Below are 24,673 nucleotides of genomic sequence, written 5' to 3' on the forward strand. Positions count from 1 at the left end.
TTGAAGGAAAACTAACTGATGGCTCTTTTCTCCAATCTCCTGGATGTCTTGGGATACGATGTCTTTGTCCCGCCGGAAACAACTTCACTGAAGTGGAGGAGTCCTCTACAACCTACAAATGAAGAGTGATCTTGGAAGAGCTGGGGCACATGCTCATGACCTCAACAACTGCAAGACACCCTTGTCCCTTATTCTCAGCCACTTCTGCCATTGATCTCAAGATACAGTAGTCTGAACAGGTGTGACCCACACCCCACCAACAAAATGAGAAGAATGTGCAAAAGGTGCACCTCCAAGATTGGAACAGCAGCCCCTTGCACCAGGTGTAGAAAGTGTGCCTACAAAAACCACTCTAATGTGGTTAGTACATCCTGCTGATAATGAGGATGCACACAGAAGCACACACTGGAATATAAATTTTGATCACTTTATGGTTAATTTCAGTGGTTATTCAGTCATTAAATTGTCTTTCTGTCCACTAACACACCATGTGTGATTTTCTTTTTGGCCATTCATCCAATCATTGTTACTGTTACTGACCTGCAATGATGATAAAAACAATATTAGGTTTCATCATTCATGTGCTAAAAATGTGAACTTTTAAATGTGAATTACTATTTTCCCCCAAAAGCATAGTAATAATACATTTTTTTTGTTTTTCTGTTACTGCAAAAAAAAAAAAAAACCAAAGATGCATAAAACTCACTGATACTTTTAATTATTGCTATACATCTAATATTCATCATGGTTAGAAAATAAATCAGATGGCATGTTTTATTTGGAAAAAAAATGGGGATTTTATGCTTTTATCCCTTTGTAAATCATTAAAATTATGTGATTTAACTGGTATTTAAAGGGTTAAAATTATGGATTTGATTGAAATTTTGGTCTTGATGAACAGCACTGATGCTAATCTAAAAAATCAAGTCAAACAAAGTGGAAATTTTTCTTAATATATATGAATTTTATAGCATTTTGTAAATATAAACAAGGGGTGGCCATTTTTGGCCATGAACAATCTGAGTTTTTATGTTTTTCTGTCACTGCACAAAAAAACAAAGATGTATAAAAGTCATTGATACTGTTAATTATTGCTATGCATCTAACCTCCATCATGGTTAGAAAATAAATCAGATGGCATGTTTTATTTGGAAAAAAATCTGGGTTTTGTGATTTTTTTTTCCATTTATGAGTTTCTAGGATTATGTGATCTAACTGGTATTTAAAGGGTTAAAATTCTGAATTTGAATGAAATTGTGATTTTCACGAACAGCACTGATGCTAATCTAAAAAATCAAGTCAAAAAAAGTGGAAATTTTTCTTAATATATATGAATTTTATAGCATTTTGTAAACGTAAACAAAGGGTGGCTATTTTTGGCCACGAACAAGCTGAGAGGGAGTTTTTATGTTTTTGCTCTCCCTGCACAAAAATAGCAATGCATTATAATCAATGTTGATGTGAATCAATTACATGCCCCAGACTCTACTTTTAATAATACAAGAAATTTCAGTAGCAATTAATTATAAAATTGCAAGATTTGAGGTTGTCTTCCAGCTAGTGCAGTGGACAAACAAACTAGTGTTTAAAGGGTTAAAATTTAAAAAGTAATAATTTATATTTATGAAAAGAACTGAAGTTAATTAAAAGCTTCATGCAGAAAAAATGGCAAAAAACAAACAAACATAAAAATAATAAAAATTACAGACCTAATCTGTTGGTGGCCACTTTTGGCCACGAACAAGCTGAAAGGGTAGTGATTTTGAACAAGCCCAATCAAAATCACATTCCACCATTACATAAAGCACCTCAAGTCTAAATATGCGTAACGAGAACACGATCTTGAGAAGGCAGGTATGAAAAAAGGAAAAACAAGAAAATAAATCCCGAGGATGGTTTTTATTCCTGTCGGTGCACATTTAGACTCTGAGAGCCATGTGCGCACAGTGAAGCCATCGCAGCGGGCGTCATCGGATCACTGGATGGCTGGGGAAAAAAAGAAAAAGTGACAGTCCTGTCTCAGAATTCCCCTTTAATCCCAGCACTGAAATCTGAGGATTTACTTCACCTTTTCACAAGAAACGAAGCTCCACCCACAGCATCGTGTCTCTCTCTGTGGAGCAGCTGTAAGTTACTTCTCCGGGAAGAAAAACATTTAAAGGAGGATACAGATCCTTTTAGAGCATCTGGTCAAAACGGCCGCACACATGAGAGGATGTAGGGGACGAGTCTATGGTTAGAAGGTCGTGATGGTCGTACCCTGCACTGAGTATGGAGAGGCACAGGCGCCTGTCCTCCAGGGGCTTTGGGAGTATGTGAAGAGCGGACAGGGGGACGTGCTCCGCTCACCGTACCTGCCCGCGTCTTTTGCGTTCCTGGCGCACGTGCTGCTCTGCGCACCTTTCCTCGCGCTGGATGCACTGGGGAGCGTCTGTCTGCAGGTTCGGTCATGGAGGATGACCGCGGGCTCGGGTCCGCCGCCGTCTCTGAGCCGATGGTTAGAGTGTTTCTGCAGGGTTTTGTATAAATACGTGACCGTGGTCCTGCCCGCCACTGCGCTCTTCAACACCCTGATAAACCTCAAGTTACCTGATGTGGCCCCCAGCTGCTGGCAGCTCTGCGTGGAGGTGGTGGCATGCCTGCTGCTCTTTGACATGCTCTTCTTCATGTGGCACTACGTCATGCACAGGTGAGCAGCACGCGCATTTGTTGGGCTTCCTTCCTCCTGGTCCCCAACATGAACCCGGGTTTAAAAGAAGACATTCGGTCCAGCGGGCTGCTTGTGAGGTCCTGAGGGTTTGTGTGCACCAGTCTGCTGCTGCTTAACGCTTACTTTATTTATTTTTGAAATGTGCTTTACACAGAAATGATAACATTTGTCATCCCTTCACAAAACACGCACACCTATTGTAACCTGACAGACACATATTTTTTTTATTAGACAAGAATCAAATAAAACAGCTCCGTCCCGAGGGAAGAAGCTGGAAATTCACCCTATAGAGGACGGGAACCATTTTTAATAATTGATAAAGCCATCCTTTGTACCTGTTTAGAGTACAGGGAGGCTAAACATGGCTGTGACTCACCTATCAGACGACTGGACCATCTCACTATCTGATTCAGTGAGTTTTTCTCTGTAACAGAGGTCTGACCGAACCATGGCACTAAACAAAAGATAAAACAGACTCAATAAAAGAACATAAAACAAAGTTCAAATTGTTCGGTCAATGTGGAAACGAGCAAGTTTCCTAAGGCAGTAAAGGTGCTGGTGACCCTTTTTGCAGACCGATTTGCAATTTTAATCACAATTCAGTTTTTCGTTTATTACGGTCCTGAGATATTTATATGATTGCACTTGCTCTATTTTCTGACCTTTTAAACAGCAGACCAGAGAGAAAACAAGAGAGTCCGCTGATGACTAAAGCTAGATACTTGTTGCGCATGTACATTTTAAGGACTGATTTCGGTTTTTTTCGTCCTACAAATGATTTTCTTCCGTTAGGAAGAATGTAAACCACTTCGCCAGAAGTGTCAAGCATGAACTCCAGCTTCCCAGTAACACTATCTTTATTCCTATCATTCCCATATAAAATCAGTGTTGGGTTCCTGATTTTTGCTCTTGATAAATCACTTGTGTGGCTAATAGCTGTAACACTGGCTCTAACAGTGCCAGTTAAAGTACCAGTACCAGTAGCAGTACTCGTTTTCTGTTTTTGTCTGTAGATATTATATTATTCTGACTTCTGAGAACTTTCCAGTAATTTTCCATTACAGCAGCACTGTAACCATAATCGGTGTGTGGGTTTTCATCCTTAGAGTTTCCTGGCTGTACCGCAACATCCACCAGATGCACCACCAGCACCACACTCCCTTCGCTCTGGCAGCTCAGGACTGCAGCTCGGCTGAGCTGTTGTCTCTACTGTTGCTGTCTCTGAGCAGCGCCTGGATGGTGGGATGTCACCCTCTCAGCGAGGCCCTCTTCCACCTCATCAACACCTGGCTTGCCGTGGAGGACCACTGCGGCTACGACCTGCCCTGGGCTCTGCACAGACTGCTGCCCTGTCTGGGAGGAGCCCCCCACCACCACGCACACCACAGTTTGCAAACCATAAATTACGCCCCTCTCTTCACGCACTGGGACCACCTCTTTGGGACGTATCGCGCATCGGTGCTGAATTCACGTCCGCAGTGACAAGCCTGTTGCATTTTTTTCTCAGATTCCATGAAGGATGTTATCTTTTGGCTGATAAGTTAACCTGTAATCTCACTGTTCGCTCATTTATTACTATACATCGTCGCAATCATACAATACAATCACAACTGATACTTTATGACAGCATGATGTATGTAACCACTGTATGTGAAGACCCCCAGCATTTTCAGCTTTGTCGCCAGAGCTTTCAGGGACTGTCGGGGACTGGAGCTGATTGTGAAACTAAGCACCACCGGATGCTGACTGCTCCAGCCGGTGTACCCTGATTCATCCTTCCTTATGACTCAATCACATACAAAATGAGCAGGGTCAGTAAAGTCATCAAGAAAGCATTTGCTCTGGTTACAGAGCAATGGAGCCAAAGACTGTTTTCAGACACTGTGCCATGCAACCAGGAGCGATTTTAGCCCATTTTTGGGGGGTGCTGAAGCACCCCCAAAACGAATCAAAGCACCCCCACAGATTTCTTACTTTTTTTTTCTTTTTTTTTTTACAATATTTGCTGTTTGTGTGACACACTACTAAAATATAAAAAGCATACAGTACTGTACTTGTTTGAGACGTAACATTTTAACAACAAAAGTATAGATACCCCCCCCCCCCCTCCCAAAATGGTTTGTTCCAGCTCTCCCCTACTCTGACTCTAGCGCTCTTGCTGCCAGAGCGATGGTGGCTGAAACGCAGCGGAGCGGAGGTGGAGTGTCTGGCTTAAAACAGGACATATTAGCTGCATTTAACCTTCAGTTACTCTTTATATAGTTAGGTAGGAGTCAGACCATGTTTCTTTTTAGCTGAAAAACATTACACCAGGTAACCTGCAGTGTTGAAAACGTGTTTTCCGATTATGTTTGCTACCCTACAATCCGTCCTGCTCTGTAGTAAAATCAGCGACACTTGACCGTCCTGTTGCTCCCATTGAAATGTATACAGCCTATTTAAAATCGAAAACTTAACATTGTCCGTAGCCTGCTGTTGTTACCACTGTTTTAAATGGATACTAACTAGCTAACTGACTGGATGCCCATTAACCTTATAACTCCTGTTGTGTGTGTGTTTGTGTGCAGAGAGACAGCCAGGTTCATAATGGATATAAGGAAGTTTTTTCAAAAAAAGGAGCCATGTCAGGTAAAAGTGTAAAATCAAATGATCCGTCAATTAAGAATAATGTTGGATCAGTGTTTATATATTTTATTGGTTGTTCATGTGGTTTGGTTATTTGCCTTATGGTTGAAAGTACACTGAGAGTGGACTTTTTGTTAGTGATCTTAATAGAATTTTTTTTATATTAATGTAATTTTTCATCTAATTGAATACAATCTATTTGTGTATGATTGTCAGTCCAAAGAGGGAGCGAGGAAAGAGGGGAACGTGAGGAGAAAGTACAAGGTCAGGAAGAACCAGGTAAGAAAACAGACAGGGAACAGTGACAGCAAAACAGAAACTGTTAAACTGACAAAGAGAAAAAACCTGATTTTACTCACACAATCTGGAAGTTGTGTCCTCCCTATATTAAATCTTCTATACAGAATCTGCTAAACAAACTGGGTTGAAACATTTTTGACCCTCTTTAACAACATTCCAACATAACATTATCATTGATTGGGGAGATTAAAATTAATGATATATTTTTATGTGGTTCAGCCACAACTCTACTAAAACCTCAGCCAGTAATAGGTAGGCCAACTTTTGGACCGTCCAGTTGTCTGTATGACTGCCACGTACATCACATTTGCACACTATCAGAAAGTGCCAAACAGCCCTGGTGGAGTGAGGAGCTGTAAAGAGAAGCAGATGCTCTGTTTCTAAAAATGTTTTAAGCTTGTTTCAAAGATTCTGTACTGCAGCTTTAAATGTTTTCCAAAAGCACACATACACTTCTCAGTGTTTCTCAAACCTTTTACAGTGTGTACCACCTGATAAAAATGTCAAGCTCTCCCAAGTACCACTAAATAATAATGAAAAGCATGAAAGTCATAAATCTTACAACACCAAATTAGTAAAATTAGTATCTGCAGTAAGGATTTTTTCATACATTGTATACATTCTACCACTGGCAAAGTTGCCTCGATTTTTATAGTTTTTTTATTAATATTTTGTAATAATTTATTTGTAATAATTCTGTTTTGGGGGTGTTTTTTATGTATCTGTATTATATTATACATTGTATACATTATACAAGTGAATCTCTGTCCAAAAAATGCACTCAGTTTACTTTTTACTATGAGCATCATTCATTATTCTCCCGCAGTAATTAAGGTTAGGATATGTATTTTTTTTTTATTCCAATCCATTCTTCTTTGGCAGCATTTAAATAACCTTTATCAGATTTGATGGTTTTGTTACAGATGTTTCAAAAAAGTGTTTTGCTTTTCTTTCACAAATGTGGGGATTAAATTGTGTTAAAATGTACAAAGCAGTGATGTCATGTTTTGTGACGAGGACCCAGGCACAGAGAGACTTGATGAATTTAAGAATCATATGATTTAATAAAGAAATTTGCAGACTTGCACAGAGATGGTAAAATTATGATGACTGATAACGGAGACGAAGACAACAGATGATGAGGACAGGGAGGAACAGGGGTTTAAATGCACCAAAAGTGACAGTCAGAGAGAACTCGGGACAACATTTAAGGATGCAGGGACTGAGAGAGACAGGTTTATCTTGCCTGGCTGGGCAGCTCTCTGGGTGCTCAGCACCCCCAAAGCTCTGATCCTAGAATCGCCCCTGCATGCAACTACAAGTCTTTATGCAACCAGAGGAGCCTGCCCCCTGCTGGCTTCTTTCAGAACTTATAAACTGAGCTATGGACAGGAAATCAGATCACCTTTACCTTGGGGAAAAAAATAATGAATGAGCCATTGTAGTTATGCTGAAGTGAGACATGTTTTTTCATGCAACTGAAAATGCACCCCACCCCCACCCCCACATATTCTCATAAACTCAGAGTGACTTTGTTACTTTGCAGGAGCGAATCCGAAACAAAGACCTGTTTATACAACCCAGTACAGTGAATCTCATTATACAGTTCATCAGTTTAATACTTTAAGCTCGGGCTTTTTAATGTGGCCAGTATATTGTTATTGTACAGCGGATAACAATCACGGCGAGGAGATCTGGACACATTTCAGATCCCTCACATCCAAAACAGAAAATGTAATTAAAAACTAAACTTAAACAAGTAAACCGGTCCAAGCAGAGGGGAAATAATCTTCTAGGGCTGCAAATTCAGTAGTTTTTAATTCAGTCTATTCCCTTGGCTGCTCCACAGCTCTATCCGTTTTTGTGAGGATTTCCCTCCTTTAATAATGTCAATAATATTCAATATACACCAAATTGTTCCTCTTGACTCTATCGTGGCCATTTTTGGCCAATTGAAACCCATTATAACCACATTTTTTGATTCCTTGTTATTGACAGTAATATATCATGCGATTTAGGTAAAATTGCTTTCATTCTAAACTCAACACATGAAAATTGTAGTTTTTAATGTTTTTTCTTTACCAAATTACATCATTTACCCATTTTTGGCCAAGCAAGCAATTTCATGTAATATTCCGAGTTTCTAGTAGCGACCTTTGATGGCTTACCACACTCCAATGGACCAAAATAATGAAACAATTTTGACATAGACATGGAATAAATAATGACGCATCAAACGTTACATAGGCTGCAGTGAATTTCTGTGGATGCAGGCCATTGAGCTTTGAGGTTCCCAGTCAAACTGAGCTTTGAAGCACATGTTAAAAGCACTTTTAATCTTGTATTTTTCATAAAAAAGATGCCATACCCAAAATAACTCTAAAAAAACAAAAACAAAAAAGAAACCTAATTACAGGAAACTTTGCAGAGTTCAAAGCGGCAGCTGCACCACAAACAACAACAAACACTGTTTGTAAACGTGTCCTGGACTTTATGCAGGTGCAGACAGTGCTACTATAGGTAAGCCTAACAGCTTCCAGATCATTTATTCTGGCAATATGGCAAGAAGGTCATCACTGCTTCAAGCACTGCCTACATGATCTGGTCAGAGAGCAAGGACAGCAAGCAGTGCTCTGCCCTTAAAGAAAAGACATCTGCCCAAGATGAAGAAACTTCCTCTCCAGAAGATGAGGGGACAATCTCCAAAGAGACTTACTGCATCACCACTGATGATGAGTACTAGCCAGTGCGTGAATCCTCTTCTTTGGAGGAGGATTGGGGTTGGGGGGGCATGGAGGTGGAGGCCGAGCAGCTGATGGAAAAGAACATAGGAGCATTTTCTGAGACCGAGGAGCCGGTGACTGAGTGGATCCCTCATGAAAGGAAAACCATGTGGGTCCCACCACTGAAGAGAGACTGCTCTACAATCCAGTGCCCACTGGTATCAAACCAGATGTCACCCTGTGTGCAGTTCCCTGCATTAGCAGCCTGAGATCTACTTTTGACTTTTTTATAACAAAGGAGATCTTTTATCTTCTGTGCACCCTTACTAACCTGCACGGGAGGCGAAGGTGTGAGGATTGGAGGATTATAGATGAAGTGGAGATAAAGCCTAAACCAGAATAAAGCAATACATAGCATGTTGGATGACAACACTGGAAGTTCTCAGGAAGTAAAAAAGGGAAAGGGGTTCAGACTCCAACTGACGGAGGAGCTCCGAGGACAACGTCTTTCCTTCGGGAACCTTGGTCACTCCTCAAATGAAAACTGGCACAGGGGAAACAACCCAGAGCTTCCTCCAGTTGCAACCGAGGAAGATTTTGTTGTCTGTCTTTGGCTTCACCAAAACTACCACGGCGATATCCCACATCCCAAAGCAACGGAGGAATGCGCTTCTTTTGACAGCAACACACAAGGAACCAGTCAGTGATGGGGAATAGAGGATGTGTGAAAGCAAGAAGCAATCCTGGACTACAATAGGCACAAATATTGCTTGGATAACTTAGAGAGGATGTTGGCACCTCAAGTTGTTGAAGGAAAACTAACTGATGGCTCTTTTCTCCAATCTCCTGGATGTCTTGGGATACGATGTCTTTGTCCCGCCGGAAACAACTTCACTGAAGTGGAGGAGTCCTCTACAACCTACAAATGAAGAGTGATCTTGGAAGAGCTGGGGCACATGCTCATGACCTCAACAACTGCAAGACACCCTTGTCCCTTATTCTCAGCCACTTCTGCCATTGATCTCAAGATACAGTAGTCTGAACAGGTGTGACCCACACCCCACCAACAAAATGAGAAGAATGTGCAAAAGGTGCACCTCCAAGATTGGAACAGCAGCCCCTTGCACCAGGTGTAGAAAGTGTGCCTACAAAAACCACTCTAATGTGGTTAGTACATCCTGCTGATAATGAGGATGCACACAGAAGCACACACTGGAATATAAATTTTGATCACTTTATGGTTAATTTCAGTGGTTATTCAGTCATTAAATTGTCTTTCTGTCCACTAACACACCATGTGTGATTTTCTTTTTGGCCATTCATCCAATCATTGTTACTGTTACTGACCTGCAATGATGATAAAAACAATATTAGGTTTCATCATTCATGTGCTAAAAATGTGAACTTTTAAATGTGAATTACTATTTTCCCCCAAAAGCATAGTAATAATACATTTTTTTTGTTTTTCTGTTACTGCAAAAAAAAAAAAAACCAAAGATGTATAAAACTCACTGATACTTTTAATTATTGCTATACATCTAATATTCATCATGGTTAGAAAATAAATCAGATGGCATGTTTTATTTGGAAAAAAAATGGGGATTTTATGCTTTTATCCCTTTGTAAATCATTAAAATTATGTGATTTAACTGGTATTTAAAGGGTTAAAATTATGGATTTGATTGAAATTTTGGTCTTGATGAACAGCACTGATGCTAATCTAAAAAATCAAGTCAAACAAAGTGGAAATTTTTCTTAATATATATGAATTTTATAGCATTTTGTAAATATAAACAAGGGGTGGCCATTTTTGGCCATGAACAATCTGAGTTTTTATGTTTTTCTGTCACTGCACAAAAAAACAAAGATGTATAAAAGTCATTGATACTGTTAATTATTGCTATGCATCTAACCTCCATCATGGTTAGAAAATAAATCAGATGGCATGTTTTATTTGGAAAAAAATCTGGGTTTTGTGATTTTTTTTTCCATTTATGAGTTTCTAGGATTATGTGATCTAACTGGTATTTAAAGGGTTAAAATTCTGAATTTGAATGAAATTGTGATTTTCACGAACAGCACTGATGCTAATCTAAAAAATCAAGTCAAAAAAAGTGGAAATTTTTCTTAATATATATGAATTTTATAGCATTTTGTAAACGTAAACAAAGGGTGGCTATTTTTGGCCACGAACAAGCTGAGAGGGAGTTTTTATGTTTTTGCTCTCCCTGCACAAAAATAACAATGCATTATAATCAATGTTGATGTGAATCAATTACATGCCCCAGACTCTACTTTTAATAATACAAGAAATTTCAGTAGCAATTAATTATAAAATTGCAAGATTTGAGGTTGTCTTCCAGCTAGTGCAGTGGACAAACAAACTAGTGTTTAAAGGGTTAAAATTTAAAAAGTAATAATTTATATTTATGAAAAGAACTGAAGTTAATTAAAAGCTTTATGCAGAAAAAATGGCAAAAAACAAACAAACATAAAAATAATAAAAATTACAGACCTAATCTGTTGGTGGCCACTTTTGGCCACGAACAAGCTGAAAGGGTAGTGATTTTGAACAAGCCCAATCAAAATCACATTCCACCATTACATAAAGCACCTCAAGTCTAAATATGCGTAACGAGAACACGATCTTGAGAAGGCAGGTATGAAAAAAGGAAAAACAAGAAAATAAATCCCGAGGATGGTTTTTATTCCTGTCGGTGCACATTTAGACTCTGAGAGCCATGTGCGCACAGTGAAGCCATCGCAGCGGGCGTCATCGGATCACTGGATGGCTGGGGAAAAAAAGAAAAAGTGACAGTCCTGTCTCAGAATTCCCCTTTAATCCCAGCACTGAAATCTGAGGATTTACTTCACCTTTTCACAAGAAACGAAGCTCCACCCACAGCATCGTGTCTCTCTCTGTGGAGCAGCTGTAAGTTACTTCTCCGGGAAGAAAAACATTTAAAGGAGGATACAGATCCTTTTAGAGCATCTGGTCAAAACGGCCGCACACATGAGAGGATGTAGGGGACGAGTCTATGGTTAGAAGGTCGTGATGGTCGTACCCTGCACTGAGTATGGAGAGGCACAGGCGCCTGTCCTCCAGGGGCTTTGGGAGTATGTGAAGAGCGGACAGGGGGACGTGCTCCGCTCACCGTACCTGCCCGCGTCTTTTGCGTTCCTGGCGCACGTGCTGCTCTGCGCACCTTTCCTCGCGCTGGATGCACTGGGGAGCGTCTGTCTGCAGGTTCGGTCATGGAGGATGACCGCGGGCTCGGGTCCGCCGCCGTCTCTGAGCCGATGGTTAGAGTGTTTCTGCAGGGTTTTGTATAAATACGTGACCGTGGTCCTGCCCGCCACTGCGCTCTTCAACACCCTGATAAACCTCAAGTTACCTGATGTGGCCCCCAGCTGCTGGCAGCTCTGCGTGGAGGTGGTGGCATGCCTGCTGCTCTTTGACATGCTCTTCTTCATGTGGCACTACGTCATGCACAGGTGAGCAGCAGGCGCATTTGTTGGGCTTCCTTCCTCCTGGTCCCCAACATGAACCCGGGTTTAAAAGAAGACATTCGGTCCAGCGGGCTGCTTGTGAGGTCCTGAGGGTTTGTGTGCACCAGTCTGCTGCTGCTTAACGCTTACTTTATTTATTTTTGAAATGTGCTTTACACAGAAATGATAACATTTGTCATCCCTTCACAAAACACGCACACCTATTGTAACCTGACAGACACATATTTTTTTTATTAGACAAGAATCAAATAAAACAGCTCCGTCCCGAGGGAAGAAGCTGAAAATTCACCCTATAGAGGACGGGAACCATTTTTAATAATTGATAAAGCCATCCTTTGTACCTGTTTAGAGTACAGGGAGGCTAAACATGGCTGTGACTCACCTATCAGACGACTGGACCATCTCACTATCTGATTCAGTGAGTTTTTCTCTGTAACAGAGGTCTGACCGAACCATGGCACTAAACAAAAGATAAAACAGACTCAATAAAAGAACATAAAACAAAGTTCAAATTGTTCGGTCAATGTGGAAACGAGCAAGTTTCCTAAGGCAGTAAAGGTGCTGGTGACCCTTTTTGCAGACCGATTTGCAATTTTAATCACAATTCAGTTTTTCGTTTATTACGGTCCTGAGATATTTATATGATTGCACTTGCTCTATTTTCTGACCTTTTAAACAGCAGACCAGAGAGAAAACAAGAGAGTCCGCTGATGACTAAAGCTAGATACTTGTTGCGCATGTACATTTTAAGGACTGATTTCGGTTTTTTCGTCCTACAAATGATTTTCTTCCGTTAGGAAGAATGTAAACCACTTCGCCAGAAGTGTCAAGCATGAACTCCAGCTTCCCAGTAACACTATCTTTATTCCTATCATTCCCATATAAAATCAGTGTTGGGTTCCTGATTTTTGCTCTTGATAAATCACTTGTGTGGCTAATAGCTGTAACACTGGCTCTAACAGTGCCAGTTAAAGTACCAGTACCAGTAGCAGTACTCGTTTTCTGTTTTTGTCTGTAGATATTATATTATTCTGACTTCTGAGAACTTTCCAGTAATTTTCCATTACAGCAGCACTGTAACCATAATCGGTGTGTGGGTTTTCATCCTTAGAGTTTCCTGGCTGTACCGCAACATCCACCAGATGCACCACCAGCACCACACTCCCTTCGCTCTGGCAGCTCAGGACTGCAGCTCGGCTGAGCTGTTGTCTCTACTGTTGCTGTCTCTGAGCAGCGCCTGGATGGTGGGATGTCACCCTCTCAGCGAGGCCCTCTTCCACCTCATCAACACCTGGCTTGCCGTGGAGGACCACTGCGGCTACGACCTGCCCTGGGCTCTGCACAGACTGCTGCCCTGTCTGGGAGGAGCCCCCCACCACCACGCACACCACAGTTTGCAAACCATAAATTACGCCCCTCTCTTCACGCACTGGGACCACCTCTTTGGGACGTATCGCGCATCGGTGCTGAATTCACGTCCGCAGTGACAAGCCTGTTGCATTTTTTTCTCAGATTCCATGAAGGATGTTATCTTTTGGCTGATAAGTTAACCTGTAATCTCACTGTTCGCTCATTTATTACTATACATCGTCGCAATCATACAATACAATCACAACTGATACTTTATGACAGCATGATGTATGTAACCACTGTATGTGAAGACCCCCAGCATTTTCAGCTTTGTCGCCAGAGCTTTCAGGGACTGTCGGGGACTGGAGCTGATTGTGAAACTAAGCACCACCGGATGCTGACTGCTCCAGCCGGTGTACCCTGATTCATCCTTCCTTATGACTCAATCACATACAAAATGAGCAGGGTCAGTAAAGTCATCAAGAAAGCATTTGCTCTGGTTACAGAGCAATGGAGCCAAAGACTGTTTTCAGACACTGTGCCATGCAACCAGGAGCGATTTTAGCCCATTTTTGGGGGGTGCTGAAGCACCCCCAAAACGAATCAAAGCACCCCCACAGATTTCTTACTTTTTTTTTCTTTTTTTTTTTACAATATTTGCTGTTTGTGTGACACACTACTAAAATATAAAAAGCATACAGTACTGTACTTGTTTGAGACGTAACATTTTAACAACAAAAGTATAGATACCCCCCCCCCCCCCTCCCAAAATGGTTTGTTCCAGCTCTCCCCTACTCTGACTCTAGCGCTCTTGCTGCCAGAGCGATGGTGGCTGAAACGCAGCGGAGCGGAGGTGGAGTGTCTGGCTTAAAACAGGACATATTAGCTGCATTTAACCTTCAGTTACTCTTTATATAGTTAGGTAGGAGTCAGACCATGTTTCTTTTTAGCTGAAAAACATTACACCAGGTAACCTGCAGTGTTGAAAACGTGTTTTCCGATTATGTTTGCTACCCTACAATCCGTCCTGCTCTGTAGTAAAATCAGCGACACTTGACCGTCCTGTTGCTCCCATTGAAATGTATACAGCCTATTTAAAATCGAAAACTTAACATTGTCCGTAGCCTGCTGTTGTTACCACTGTTTTAAATGGATACTAACTAGCTAACTGACTGGATGCCCATTAACCTTATAACTCCTGTTGTGTGTGTGTTTGTGTGCAGAGAGACAGCCAGGTTCATAATGGATATAAGGAAGTTTTTTCAAAAAAAGGAGCCATGTCAGGTAAAAGTGTAAAATCAAATGATCCGTCAATTAAGAATAATGTTGGATCAGTGTTTATATATTTTATTGGTTGTTCATGTGGTTTGGTTATTTGCCTTATGGTTGAAAGTACACTGAGAGTGGACTTTTTGTTAGTGATCTTAATAGAATTTTTTTTATATTAATGTAATTTTTCATCTAATTGAATACAATCTATTTGTGTATGATTGTCAGTCCAAAGAGGGAGCGAGGAAAGAGGGGAACGTGAGGAGAAAGTACAAGGTCAGGAAGAACCAGGTAAGAAAACAGACAGGGAACAGTGACAGCAAAACAGAAACTGTTAAACTGACAAAGAGAAAAAACCTGATTTTACTCACACAATCTGGAAGTTGTGTCCTCCCTATATTAAATCTTCTATACAGAATCTGCTAAACAAACTGGGTTGAAACATTTTTGACCCTCTTTAACAACATTCCAACATAACATTATCATTGATTGGGGAGATTAAAATTAATGATATATTTTTATGTGGTTCAGCCACAACTCTACTAAAACCTCAGCCAGTAATAGGTAGGCCAACTTTTGGACCGTCCAGTTGTCTGTATGACTGCCACGTACATCACATTTGCACACTATCAGAAAGTGCCAAACAGCCCTGGTGGAGTGAGGAGCTGTAAAGAGAAGCAGATGCTCTGTTTCTAAAAATGTTTTAAGCTTGTTTCAAAGATTCTGTACTGCAGCTTTAAATGTTTTCCAAAAGCACACATACACTTCTCAGTGTTTCTCAAACCTTTTACAGTGTGTACCACCTGATAAAAATGTCAAGCTCTCCCAAGTACCACTAAATAATAATGAAAAGCATGAAAGTCATAAATCTTACAACACCAAATTAGTAAAATTAGTATCTGCAGTAAGGATTTTTTCATACATTGTATACATTCTACCACTGGCAAAGTTGCCTCGATTTTTATAGTTTTTTTATTAATATTTTGTAATAATTTATTTGTAATAATTCTGTTTTGGGGGTGTTTTTTATGTATCTGTATTATATTATACATTGTATACATTATACAAGTGAATCTCTGTCCAAAAAATGCACTCAGTTTACTTTTTACTATGAGCATCATTCATTATTCTCCCGCAGTAATTAAGGTTAGGATATGTATTTTTTTTTTATTCCAATCCATTCTTCTTTGGCAGCATTTAAATAACCTTTATCAGATTTGATGGTTTTGTTACAGATGTTTCAAAAAAGTGTTTTGCTTTTCTTTCACAAATGTGGGGATTAAATTGTGTTAAAATGTACAAAGCAGTGATGTCATGTTTTGTGACGAGGACCCAGGCACAGAGAGACTTGATGAATTTAAGAATCATATGATTTAATAAAGAAATTTGCAGACTTGCACAGAGATGGTAAAATTATGATGACTGATAACGGAGACGAAGACAACAGATGATGAGGACAGGGAGGAACAGGGGTTTAAATGCACCAAAAGTGACAGTCAGAGAGAACTCGGGACAACATTTAAGGATGCAGGGACTGAGAGAGACAGGTTTATCTTGCCTGGCTGGGCAGCTCTCTGGGTGCTCAGCACCCCCAAAGCTCTGATCCTAGAATCGCCCCTGCATGCAACTACAAGTCTTTATGCAACCAGAGGAGCCTGCCCCCTGCTGGCTTCTTTCAGAACTTATAAACTGAGCTATGGACAGGAAATCAGATCACCTTTACCTTGGGGAAAAAAATAATGAATGAGCCATTGTAGTTATGCTGAAGTGAGACATGTTTTTTCATGCAACTGAAAATGCACCCCACCCCCACCCCCACATATTCTCATAAACTCAGAGTGACTTTGTTACTTTGCAGGAGCGAATCCGAAACAAAGACCTGTTTATACAACCCAGTACAGTGAATCTCATTATACAGTTCATCAGTTTAATACTTTAAGCTCGGGCTTTTTAATGTGGCCAGTATATTGTTATTGTACAGCGGATAACAATCACGGCGAGGAGATCTGGACACATTTCAGATCCCTCACATCCAAAACAGAAAATGTAATTAAAAACTAAACTTAAACAAGTAAACCGGTCCAAGCAGAGGGGAAATAATCTTCTAGGGCTGCAAATTCAAGTGCAAGCTTTGCTTTTTGAACTCTTAATGCATTTAGACTGAAAATCTTTAGACTGATCAGCTATTTTGTGAGGAAAAGGTATATATTTTAAGTAGGCTTAGTTAGACACCTGTATATTTTATTTTTCCTGTTACATTCAGGGCCTGTTAATGAGTGATTGTAAAGTTGTGTTAGAAATCTGCCCGACTGCTGTAGTGAATGAAAGCAGGACACAGACTGTTTTTTTGGCTCAGGCTCATGTTTCTACTGTGCTGCTGCGGTTAGTCATTTGTATAGCACATTTTGAGCCTTTCAGTAATCAGTTATATGCTCTACTAACACGATTCCTTGGTGCCTAGAAGAAAGGTCTGTTTTTTCCATGGTTTCTGCAGTTGCACTTTTCAGCTGGCATCATGTCAGATGACTACCAGCTACCTGAGGATCTGCATAACAAATAGAGAGTTTCTCAAGACTCTTGAATTTCACAGCAGTGTTAAGTCTAGCCATTATTTATGGCCCCTTATTGCAAGTTTGCCTCAAGGGAATACAGCAGACACACCATGCTTACAGGCAAGCAAGTGTTGCAATCTTCAGGATGGCAAACGAAAGGGCTGCAAACACTAATGAGAAGTATAAGTAGGTTTATGATTTTGGAAGGAGCACGGCTTACATAATGAATCAAGCATGTCATTCACAAGCAAGAGCAGTGTGGATAGTAAAGATGAAATCTCTTCCAAAGAAGCTAAAACACAGATCAAAACCATGGGAGTGAGGCAAAGGGAAAATAAAGGAAGTTCTCGGGAAGACTCGTGTCCAAAGGCAGGCAAAGATGGCAAGAGAAAAGAGACACATACAGCTTGCATGCACATGTGCTTAAAAGACATGTTTAAGGGGCCATATACAATTTATAGAGCAGGGGGTCGAACATAAGCCCTCAGGACATAAATCCTTCAAAAAAGACTCCAATCTAGCTTTGAAAATGTGAACAAAGGCACACATTTTGGAATTTCTGACTGTATTTTCACAGCCTCTTCTCCTGATAAAGAAGGCTCTCGTGGCTTTTCTACTTTACAGAACATTTCCTTTGTTTGTTTGGTTGTTTTTTTTCACACATTTACTCAAGTTCAGTTGTTTTCGGGGCCGCCCCTCCGTGAGCCTAGTTCTGCCAGTGGTTTCTTCCTGTTAAAAGGGAGTTTTTCCTTTCCACTGTCCCCAAAGTGCTTGTGTTCAAGGAGCTGTCTGATTGTTGGGGTTCTGCCTCTATTACTGCAGCGTTCCTTTTTTTGTACAGTATTATGATATCATAGGGATTTAATGTATAGTTAAATGTCTTTAGAGTGACAGAAAGGGGAGTTTTACTAATCTGACCAATTTAGGATTAAAGTGGGCTGCATGTGGCAAACCGTCTAAAGTGAGAGATCCCCAGAGAGAAAACAACCTCATGTATCAGTCACATTAAACCTTTCAAACAGGTACTTTACACCACCTTAGCTCAGTGGGTGAGCAGGTAAGAGCATCGGCTCGTGCTCCAGTCCAAACTACAGCCCTTTTTTGCGCGACTTTCCTTTCACTTCACTGTCCAATAAAGGCAAAAATGCCAAAAAAACAAAAACAAATAAGCTTTTAATATATTTCTTTAGAAACTTTGAAAAGTGAGGGCCGTTACTTTAATGAAGAATGACATGTGAATACTTTTAACGAGCTGAATTTGCTAAATCATCCTTGGCTGGGACTAGTGCAGTCGTCTGTTTTTCATTACTTTGTCATTACAATGGGCTCTCTGAAGTTTCGCAACAGCAGACGCCAATTTTTCAAAGGTGCTTAAACATTTGGAAGAGATTTTTTGTTTCTGTTGCTCATGATGATCATGCAGTGCCTGGGAAAACTGCGCTTTTCCTGAGAAGATTTGAGGACAGAGCAGTAAGAGATGAGCGCTGGGTGGTGGAGCCAGGAGATTTAACGATAAGCATGTGACCCAAAACGGAAACAATCAGGCCTTATTACAGACCCGACGTCAGAGTTTAGGGCGAGTCACTCAGCTGTGGGTGACACACACCAAAACACACGTTCACAGCGGGACGCACGTCAGGGTCCAGCAGTCGGCGTCGTGATGTCAAGAACGAGGAGAATTACTGAAGCACTTTGAAGCGTCTGTACACGGGGAACTGCACTGAATGTTTACTTGTTAGGTGGGCTCTTAAACTTGGCACGTAGGCTGAGTGCTCCACATGAAGTAACAGTTCATAAAATCCTTTCAAATCAAGAGCGAGAAACAACAAGAGCTCTGCAGTAGTCCTCATCAAAGGAGCACAAACCAAAGACTTCCCATTTCATCATATTCCCTGAAAGCTTGCCATTCAGTGACAAAGGCCAGATTCATATTTCTTCCATAGTTCTGTAAATATTCAATTAGCAAGCTTCGCATAGCTGAGGCCGCCTGTTGTCTCAGTAATTGAGGTTCCCGCTCTCTTGCTGCCATTTTTAGCCGACCTCTGCTCTCGTCTTGCGTGAGGGGCCATCCAGCGCCTGAGTTGTTTGCTTCTCAAACATTTCAGTGCACTTGTCATCAGCTGGCTGTGGCCAAAACAGTTTTTTTCCCTCTTCTTTTTGGCAAAAGCAACTTAAAACAAGCGCAGCTATTTTGTAAATACGACATTCTGAAAGGCAGCGGAAGGATTGCAAAACGATAGGACTGTAATAATTTAGCTATGCTATGATTTCAAAAGATGCATTTTTAAACATTACACTTCTCACATTTATTTGCTGTATTTGTGATCAGAATCATTGGGTTTTGTACCAAGTGTGCAGGCAGCTAGGCTACAGTTAGCTTGGCCTTTAACAGAGGATACAAACAGGTTGTGTATGCGTTTTCTTAATATTCATTTGTGACTATACGTTTATTTTATAGTCGCTTGCCTGCTACCAGACTCCAATCTTTTCCTAGCTTTCTATAGTTCACTTCACACATTTAAGTCTCCGTATTTCATCTTTGACCTAATTTCCTGCAGCTTTAGCAGTTTTATTTACTAGAGGTGGGCGGAGTGATGCAAATATCGATAGTCTCTATATCATTAGTTGTGGTGCATTGATACTACTGCGACAGGATCAATACTTTGTTTCAATCCTCTGTGTAGTCCACTAAAAAATATGCCTCAAACATGCTCTTTGAACCGTTTTGTGTCGACTGTCACGTCTACTTTTTTAAAATAGCTTATAATACGTTCAAAAAACAGAAATGTATCCAAAGAGCTTTACAGACAGACACATTTGCATTAAAGGTCTCCAAAAAACCAGTTTCAAAATACATGAAAAGCTGAAATGTGTTTGGAGCGGCCATTAAAATGTGCGCAGAATTTGCAAATTTGTGATGATTCATCTCATAACCCATGACACACTGATGTCCCCTACACAAGCTGCCTTTATAAGTTAAAGGTATCAGTACCAGCAAGACTGGCCCTGTGTTTACTTGGTATCAGATACCAAAAATGAGTAATATCGCACAGCACTATCATTTACCCAAACTGAGCACAAGTGCCTTTCATAGAACTTTATTGTGATCCACATGATTAACAAATCAGAAAGAACAGAAAGAGTTCAACATTTCAGGTCTGAACTGCATCTTTTATTTATATCTTCAGTGTGCATTGGTGCGTGAAAACAACATCACAGCCAGTCTTGCGATTGCAATCCCACAGACATTCACAGAAACCTTTGCGACGGCAGAAAGAGATTTCTTTGCTTTTTTTTTGTTTGTTTTTGCTTTTTATGAACAGGTTTTCCATCACTCCTATCTGCGGCCTGCGACCTGTCAGTGCGAGCAGCAGCTCGTCCGTTTTAATCATTAGCGGGGCCACAACTTATTTTCCCATGGTTCTTTGTTTGCTTGTGGTGCACGAACTGTGACCTGCAAGCTGATACCGTTGGCCCGGGTGATGTGCAAGTTTGGTGAAACTGCAGGGATCAGTGATTCAGGCACACGATTCATTCAGGATTTGTCTTTAATAATTATTCTTTATTCTTTCAGAAACTGTTAGCATTTCTCTTCCCAACAAAATTCACTTGTGCTGCAAGTGCATTGTCATGGCTGCAAAAAACGTCTCTATGCTGACTTACAGTTATACATATATAGTTTTCTACTCTGTTATAAAAATCAATAAATTAGAACAATAAATAGTCTTTTATTTGACACAAGCAGCAGAGGTATCAAAAGGCTTTTAACAAAAGAAAATAATGATCTTCTTTGGGAATCCATATATCGATGATGTGTAGCTGCTTCCCCACTCCACAATAATGTTCCAACAAAGACATTTACCATCAAAGTGGGAAAAACAAAGGAGTTGGAGATATGTCCGGTTTGTGTGTCTGTGGGTGGGTGGGTGGAGGGGGGGTCCACACAGTGCTAGGTCAGCAAGACAAACTAGTTAAGAATGTTTGTTGCCTAGGAATGTGGCCCACCCCTGCCTCACTCCCCCGAAGCATCACCTCAAAAGCTTCTCACAGCGGCTTTAAGTTCTCCGAAGCTGAGTGGTGGCATACATGGTTCTCAACCAACAACGCCTTGTTATCGCTGAGGCTCGGGGGAGTGGAAAAGAGGCATGTGAAGTGGGAAACGGGGTTAGGATTGATAACCCTGACACTGAGACCTCAGCACAGTACCCACGTATCAGGAGGCCACAGGAGGCAGGCGGTGGGCCTGGAGAGTTCATGCCTTGTCAGGTTGCCTCGGGGAGGTCATTTCACTGCGCCGAGGCACATGAAGTGCTGATTAGTGTTTGCATCAAGTGGGGAGGCTAGAGATAAGTGGAGAGGAAGGCAGATGTCAGGGGAAAGGGGAGAGGGAGGGGGGCAGCGGGCCCACTAGTTCCCACCAGGCTGCAGGATGGGCTTGGTTCTTTGGGAAATCTCGAGACTTTCTAGTCTTACGTGTATGAGGACGGGCATCGTTATTGACAACAAGCGGCTCATCTTTACTCTTCCTCTCCCCTGTCCATATTCACCTTTGCTGTATAAGATGAAATAATGTGTCTTGTGGTACAAGATATTATATTTGCCACACATTTGAGAGTTCTTATAGTTTCATGCATAGTGACTGAACACATTCAGTCCTGCTGAGGAACCCTTATAGAGACTGTAGGAATCTGCATTCTCAGTTCATCTCCCTCTCTTTTGTTATTTTGTGCTTCCTCTTATCGTAAGACTTTCAGTAGACTTTCTAAGATAGTCCGGATTATCTGCAGCCACACTCGGCCACCACCATGCCTTCATACTTGTACTTGTAGGTGACCACCCCCGTGTCGTCCAGGTACAGCAGGGAGATGGGGTCCAGCTTGGTGGGCACACAGCAGGCTCGTGCCGCCTTCTGAGGGCTGTTGATACTGACCAGTGTCTGGACGATGGCGTGCTTGGTGGGTGTGACGTGCTTTGTCAGTGGGTAGGAACAAATTCCACTGCACTCAAAGGCATCATAACCAGTGGGGGCAAGGATCCAACTGTCCCATCCAATGTCCTTGAACTCTACGTACAGGGACTGCTTCTTGCAGTGGTTTCCCTTGGCGTTGCGGCGAATGCGGGAAGCCGAGTCATAGATGAGATTGGAGCGCATTTGGATTAGGTCTTCCTCATCTGGCTCACTTTCTTCACTCCCCCAAGTCCCAAAGTCATTCTGCACGACCATGTTAGAGGTTTCGTGGTCGATCATCTCATTCAGTTCCCGCCTGTCATCGCGGTGATCGCTGCTCTGATCATCGGAGAAAACAATTAGCAGGGGTTTGTGTTTTTTCTCTGGGCTCGTGTCGATCTTCATGTCCCCTTGAGGCAGACTGCTGTTTTTGTTGGCTTCTGTCACGTCTTGAACATTACCATCATCGGCGATGCTGGCAATATGCACCTCCAACCTGTGTGTGGTTCCGTCGTCAGATCCATGCCAGCGCTGCACAGCAGCAGTGAGGTCAAACGCCTCCCAGCCGTTATCGGTGCCGTAGACCTGGCGTGAAGCCAGTTCCACCAACTCTATCCGCTCCTCTCCTCCGCTGAATGCATCTCCTCTGGCAGCGTTCGCATCCGTCGCGTTATCGTCATGCGATACCAGCTCGTAGATAGTTACCCGGCGGTCGACACCAGCGTAGAGGTGGCGATCGGTCTGGACTAGGGTGTAGAGGCGAAGCTCAGAAGCTGTGATGCGTTCGTGATGTGGGACTGACACATTGAAGAGGAGAGGGTGGCGCCTCACTCCTCCCACACCAACAGCACTGGCAGAGGAATCTGGGTGAGGAGAAAAAAAGTGGTTCAGACATAAACTTGCTTATTCGAGACAGAGAAACTTTGAACTCCTGTTTGAATTTAATCCAAACCGTCATGTCAAAGTAGAAATAACATTTTGAAATAAAAGGCTTTTTAAACTAAGGAAGAGTTTCAGTGTCATGAACTAAATCAAACTCAACTTTGTACATATCTGAAAGGAGACCAGTTTCACAAGTCTTACAGATCACAGTGATAAGAATAAGAAGAAGTGATAAGAAGTGATAATAATAGCCTTTATTCCTAACCCCGTGCTTTAGAGGAAAATTAAAGGATTTCTTGTTGTGGCTGTTTTGTTTTGGAAAAATGAAAATGTTTGGATGTGTGTCAGAACATTTAGGCAAAGCTTCACCATAATTTAAGGTTAGGATAATTCAGAGGAAAAAAAAGTATCTCTTTTCTTCAATCTACATTATCGACGAGATACTGAGCAGTGACGTACCTTCGTTTTTGAAGCTGCGGATGATATTTGCCGTGGGCATGGCACTGTGGTCATTAGCAAAGCGGTTGTAGAGCTCCATCATGTACTCAGGTGGCTCCTGTCGTGTACTTCCAGGAGCTAAGGAAGGAGGACCCATGCCAGAGAGGTTGAAAGTACGCAGAAACTGTTCTTTTAGGCTCTCCAGCAGGTTTTGCACATCCTTGTTGCCGTCCTGCTCCAGCAACGATAAATCCACAACCCCTCCATGCCCGTCTCCGAGCCCTGGAGCGGGACGCTGTCTCTGACGGGCACTGGAGATGGGGCTAGTCTCTCCACAGAGAGGCCCCTGAAGCAGCAGGATGGAGTATGTCAAGAACAAGGTCTTGGAGGTGCAAATGGTTCCCAGTTGAGAGACCCAAGTGCTCGCCATGGGAGAAATAATCTGCAGCAATTTAATTTATGCCCTCTAGGGTTGTCTTTGGATGAGCTCATGCAAAAAAAAGAAAAAAAAAATCTAATTCAGAGGTTAATTTAGGTAAAGATCAGTTTATCTGTAGGCTAAAAAGTTCTTTCAGCTGAAAAGTGTTGGTGGCCCTTGCACAGGCCAGTGTGTATTCCTGATGCTGTCTTCCAGACCTCACAGCATTTATTCTCACGCACACCTTTTGATGTCCTTTGCGACGCCGCTGTAGTTCCGGTGGCAGGGTGGCCGAGGCTCGTCTTTGTCCGTCCGACTCATCTCTGTTGTGTCCTCTGCTCTGTCAGTCTCCCTCTGTGCTCTGCTCTCTGTTGCCAGCTCTTTCTTTCTGTCCCTTATCTATGCTATGGTGGGCTCTGCATTGCTTCTGTGCGTATGGTCTCTTAGTTGGTGTGTGTGTGTGTGTATGTGTGTGTGCGTGCCTGCTTTCCCTTCAACTTTGTGAGATGCACATGACCGTGTTATCTCACAACTTCCTTAATGAGGATTTTGTAAACACTGTCCTGTAGCCTCTTCCTTGTGGAAGAGCTATTTTGTTTGGGTGGGTGCTCCAGAGTTGATATTCTGCACTTGTTTATTTGCTTTGTAAATGGTGGATTCTTGCGAGCTGCTGCCTAGGCTCCATTGACCATTTCGCTTTTTGTTTTGGACAAAATATACCACAGGTCTGTTGATATCGTTCAGTGCAACAGGATGCATCTATTAGGCAACGGTGGCACAAATGAAATTGAAATGCAATGAGGTGTGAGGCCTTAATGATAGAGCGTAAAAGATACTGAGTTCACTTTGGGTCTTGACAACATTTCAAGTAGCTCGTGAGAATCACAGAGCAGTACAAAATCATCATTCCCGTTCGTTCAGCCACTTCCACACTTGTGTAACGCTTGC

The 24,673-nt window shown here is 41.7% G+C and overlaps 3 protein-coding genes across 5 annotated transcripts; 2 read left to right on the forward strand and 1 right to left on the reverse strand.

Annotated features, from left to right (window-relative positions):
* The first annotated feature begins 1,828 nt into the window (after positions 1–1,828).
* On the forward strand, positions 1,829–5,636 carry ch25hl3 (cholesterol 25-hydroxylase like 3). 2 transcript variants are annotated; one of them, XR_014877254.1, is made up of 3 exons: positions 1,829–2,689; positions 3,817–5,023; positions 5,278–5,636. XR_014877254.1 is itself a non-coding variant. In XM_085180684.1 (2 exons), the coding sequence occupies exons 1-2, from the start codon at positions 2,250–2,252 to the stop codon at positions 4,190–4,192; spliced, it is 816 nt and encodes a 271-aa protein (XP_085036810.1). In that variant the 5' UTR covers positions 1,829–2,249; the 3' UTR covers positions 4,193–5,252. The 2 variants fall into 2 exon arrangements, 1 of the variants encoding a protein (XP_085036810.1); XM_085180684.1 differs by lacking the exon at positions 5,278–5,636 and having other exon boundaries at positions 3,817–5,252.
* A 5,363-nt stretch (positions 5,637–10,999) lies between these two features.
* Positions 11,000–18,176, forward strand: LOC146507301 (cholesterol 25-hydroxylase-like protein). Of its 2 annotated transcripts, XR_014877221.1 has the most exons (3): positions 11,000–11,853; positions 12,980–14,187; positions 14,442–18,176. XR_014877221.1 is itself a non-coding variant. In XM_085180427.1 (2 exons), the coding sequence occupies exons 1-2, from the start codon at positions 11,414–11,416 to the stop codon at positions 13,353–13,355; spliced, it is 816 nt and encodes a 271-aa protein (XP_085036553.1). In that variant the 5' UTR covers positions 11,000–11,413; the 3' UTR covers positions 13,356–14,419. The 2 variants fall into 2 exon arrangements, 1 of the variants encoding a protein (XP_085036553.1); XM_085180427.1 differs by lacking the exon at positions 14,442–18,176 and having other exon boundaries at positions 12,980–14,419.
* Positions 18,177–20,573: 2,397 nt separating this feature from the next.
* Positions 20,574–24,152, reverse strand: bmp10 (bone morphogenetic protein 10). Its single transcript, XM_085180425.1, has 2 exons — positions 23,329–24,152; positions 20,574–22,850 (listed from the first exon to the last, which is right to left on the reverse strand). The coding sequence occupies exons 1-2, from the start codon at positions 23,735–23,737 to the stop codon at positions 21,817–21,819; spliced, it is 1,443 nt and encodes a 480-aa protein (XP_085036551.1). The 5' UTR covers positions 23,738–24,152; the 3' UTR covers positions 20,574–21,816.
* Between the last annotated feature and the right edge of the window lie 521 nt (positions 24,153–24,673).

Source organism: Neolamprologus multifasciatus, chromosome 12 (assembly GCF_963576455.1).
Source record: "Neolamprologus multifasciatus chromosome 12, fNeoMul1.2, whole genome shotgun sequence".
In the NCBI taxonomy this organism is placed as follows: Eukaryota; Metazoa; Chordata; class Actinopteri; order Cichliformes; family Cichlidae; genus Neolamprologus; species Neolamprologus multifasciatus.

Excerpts from the sequence above, each read along its gene's own strand:
- ch25hl3 (XM_085180684.1), top strand. The coding sequence starts at position 2,250 with ATGGTCGTACCCTGCACTGAGTATGGAGAGGCACAGGCGCCTGTCCTC. Across the intron at positions 2,690-3,816 it reads TGGCACTACGTCATGCACAG|AGTTTCCTGGCTGTACCGCA; the intron begins GTGAGCAGCACG and ends TTTCATCCTTAG.
- LOC146507301 (XM_085180427.1), top strand. The coding sequence starts at position 11,414 with ATGGTCGTACCCTGCACTGAGTATGGAGAGGCACAGGCGCCTGTCCTC. Across the intron at positions 11,854-12,979 it reads TGGCACTACGTCATGCACAG|AGTTTCCTGGCTGTACCGCA; the intron begins GTGAGCAGCAGG and ends TTTCATCCTTAG.
- bmp10 (XM_085180425.1), bottom strand. The coding sequence starts at position 23,737 with ATGGCGAGCACTTGGGTCTCTCAACTGGGAACCATTTGCACCTCCAAG. Across the intron at positions 22,851-23,328 it reads CCGCAGCTTCAAAAACGAAG|ATTCCTCTGCCAGTGCTGTT; the intron begins GTACGTCACTGC and ends CTCCTCACCCAG.